Here is a 2,924-nt window from a genome sequence, read left to right as displayed (position 1 = left end):
GGCCACTAAATGTTAGTGCAAGAGGTGGTTTTTCATACTTTATTACCTTCACCGATGATTTCTCACGGTATGGCTATGTTTACCTTATGAAGCACAAGTCAGAAGCCTTTGAAAAGTTCAAAGAATTCAGGAATGAAGTAGAAAAACAAACAGGAAAAAGTATTAAGATCCTTCGATCTGATCGAGGGGGAGAATACTTGAGTACAGTATTCATTGATCATCTTAAAGAGAATGGGATTCTCTCCTAGTGGACTCCACCAGGAACACCACAACTAAATGGGGTTTCTGAACGAAGGAATCAAACCTTATTAGATATGGTTAGATCCATGATGAAATTCGCTGATTTCCCTTTATCCTTTTGGGGCTATGCTCTTGAGACAGCTGCCCATTTGCTGAATAGAGTTCCCTCTAAATCAGTGCCTAAGACACCATATGAGATGTGGTTTGGTAAGACACCCAGTTACAAATATTTAAGAATATGGGGGTGTCCTACCTATGTTAAGAAAATAGTGGGAGATAAGTTGTATACTAGATCCACTAAGTGTAAGTTTGTGGGATATCCAAAAGAATCAATTGGATATTATTTCTATCATCCCCTTGAACAAAAGGTGTTTGTTTCAAGGAATGCCACTTTTCTAGAAAAAGAATTCCTATTAGATGGGAATAATGGAAATATGATAGATCTTGAAGAAATTCAAGAATCACAAACTACTATCCCACAGGTGGAAGCAAAAAACAACTTTGAACCTCAAAGTACACAATCTCCTCATAGATCCCAAAGGATCACGAGACCTCCTGATAGGTATGGTTTCTTAGTTGAAGGTAATGAAGATAACCTTCTATTGGATGAGGATCCAAGAACCTATAAGGAGGCGATATCTGATATCGACTCGGGAAAATGGAAAGAAGCTATGAAATCCGAAATGGATTCCATGTACTCTAACAAAGTATGGACTTTGGTGGATCCTCCTGAAGGTATTGTACCTATTGGTTGTAAATGGATCTACAAGCGAAAGCTTGGAGTTGATGGAAAAGTAGAGACTTATAAAGCTCGTTTGGTGGCAAAGGGTTACACTCAAACTCAAGGTATTGATTTTGAGGAAACTTTTTCACCAGTTGCGATGCTTAAGTCCATTCGGATCTTACTTGCCATAGCTACATATTATGACTATGAGATATGGCAAATGGATGTGAAAACAGCCTTCCTTAATGGTGACATTAAGGAGGATATTTATATGGTACAACCAGAAGGATTCATATCCAATGGAAATGAGCAGAAAGTCTACAAGCTTCAAAGGTCCATTTATGGGCTAAAACAAGCTTCCCGTAGTTGGAACATACGTTTTGATGAGACAATCAAATTGTTTGATTTCATCAGAAACTTGGATGAACCATGTGTGTACAAGAAGGTTAGTGGGAGTGCAGTCACTTTTCTGGTGTTGTATGTTGATGACATACTACTCATTGGGAATGATGTAGGTATGTTACAAGCAACAAAAGCATGGTTATCTACTAATTTCTCCATGAAAGATTTGGGCGAAGCATCTTACATTTTGGGGATTAAGATCTATAGAGATAGATCAAAAAGGATGATTGGTTTGTCCCAAGCATTGTATATGGATAAAATGTTAAAAAGGTTTAACATGGAAGGATCTAAAAGAGGATTTCTTCCAATGCGCCATGGGATTTCTCTCTCTAAGTCTATGTCTCCAAAGACTCCAGAAGAGAGGAAAAGAATGGCATCTATACCCTATGCTTCTGCCATAGGTAGCATAATGTATGCTATGCTATGCACTAGACCAGATGTCACACATGCTTTGAGTGTCACGAGCAGATATCAGTCTAATCCAGGTGAGGAGCATTGGATAGCTGTGAAAGGAGTTCTTAAGTACTTGAGCAGGACAAAAGACACTTTCATGGTATATGGAGGAGGTGAACTGAAACTAGAATGCTTTACGGATTCAAGTTTTCAGTCTGATGTAGATGACTCAAAATCAGTGTCTGGTTATGTATTCACCCTTAATGGTGGAGCAGTTTGTTGGAAGAGTTCCAAACAAGAAACAACTGCAGATTCTACCACTGAGGCTGAATATATTGCAGCATCAGATGCTGCAAAGGAAGCAGTTTGGATGAGAAATTTTATCTCAACACTGGGAGTGGTTCCTAATATTGTTGATCCAGTTCTAGTTTACTGTGATAACAATGGTGCAATTGCTCAAGCAAAGGAACCAAGGTCCCATCAAAGATCCAAACACATATTGCGGAGATTTCATTTAATCCGTGAGATAATTGGCCGTGGTGACATCAAAATGGAGAAGGTTGCATCAGCGGAGAATGTAGCAGATCCCCTTACAAAACCATTGTCACAACAAGTTTTTGAACGTCATCTTGAGAAGATGGGCTTAAGATACATGGGAAATTGGCTTTAGGGCAAGTGGGAGATTGTTAGAGATATGCCCCACAAGCCAATTATATTTACATGTAATTGATCATATTTTATATCGTGACTCTTTATCTTCAATCAATTATTATTGCAAGGCATTATGTTTTTTGTTTGTCATTGATGGTTGTCTTTATAATTTCCATATTTGACAAAGTCCATAGATCATATAGGCTCATGGAATATGGTCGTGCATAGAGATGACGATCATGAAACATATTCCTTATAAGCCTTGATCTTAAATGTTCCTAGTCGTAGAGTTATTAGGATTGGACACTAATAACTCGGATAGACTAGCACATATGATGTATGCTCAATTAGGAGAATGTCTTGTTTCATAGACATTGGTGTGTGGACACTAGTGCATATATGTGGGTGCTTATTATAAGAATAAGTACACTGAACTGACCCGCTACAGAATTCCTAATGGTAATTGTTGATTGTCGAATTGGAATTTCTGTGTTGCAGTAGTGCAGATTGGTCC

At 38.3% G+C, this 2,924-nt stretch overlaps 1 protein-coding gene across 1 annotated transcript; it reads left to right on the top strand.

Moving 5' to 3' along the window:
* The first annotated feature begins 1,736 nt into the window (after positions 1-1,736).
* LOC127809311 (secreted RxLR effector protein 161-like) lies at positions 1,737-2,429 on the top strand. Its single transcript, XM_052348075.1, has one exon. The coding sequence runs from the start codon at positions 1,737-1,739 to the stop codon at positions 2,427-2,429; it is 693 nt and encodes a 230-aa protein (XP_052204035.1).
* The last annotated feature ends 495 nt before the right edge of the window (positions 2,430-2,924 follow it).

The sequence above is a fragment of the Diospyros lotus genome, chromosome 9, assembly GCF_014633365.1.
Source record: "Diospyros lotus cultivar Yz01 chromosome 9, ASM1463336v1, whole genome shotgun sequence".
NCBI lineage: Eukaryota > Viridiplantae > Streptophyta > Magnoliopsida > Ericales > Ebenaceae > Diospyros > Diospyros lotus.
Note: the sequence above shows the minus strand (reverse complement) of the source record. Positions and strands in the feature narration are given on the sequence as shown.

Coding starts and splice junctions, on each gene's coding strand:
- LOC127809311 (XM_052348075.1), top strand. CDS start 1,737: ATGGCATCTATACCCTATGCTTCTGCCATAGGTAGCATAATGTATGCT.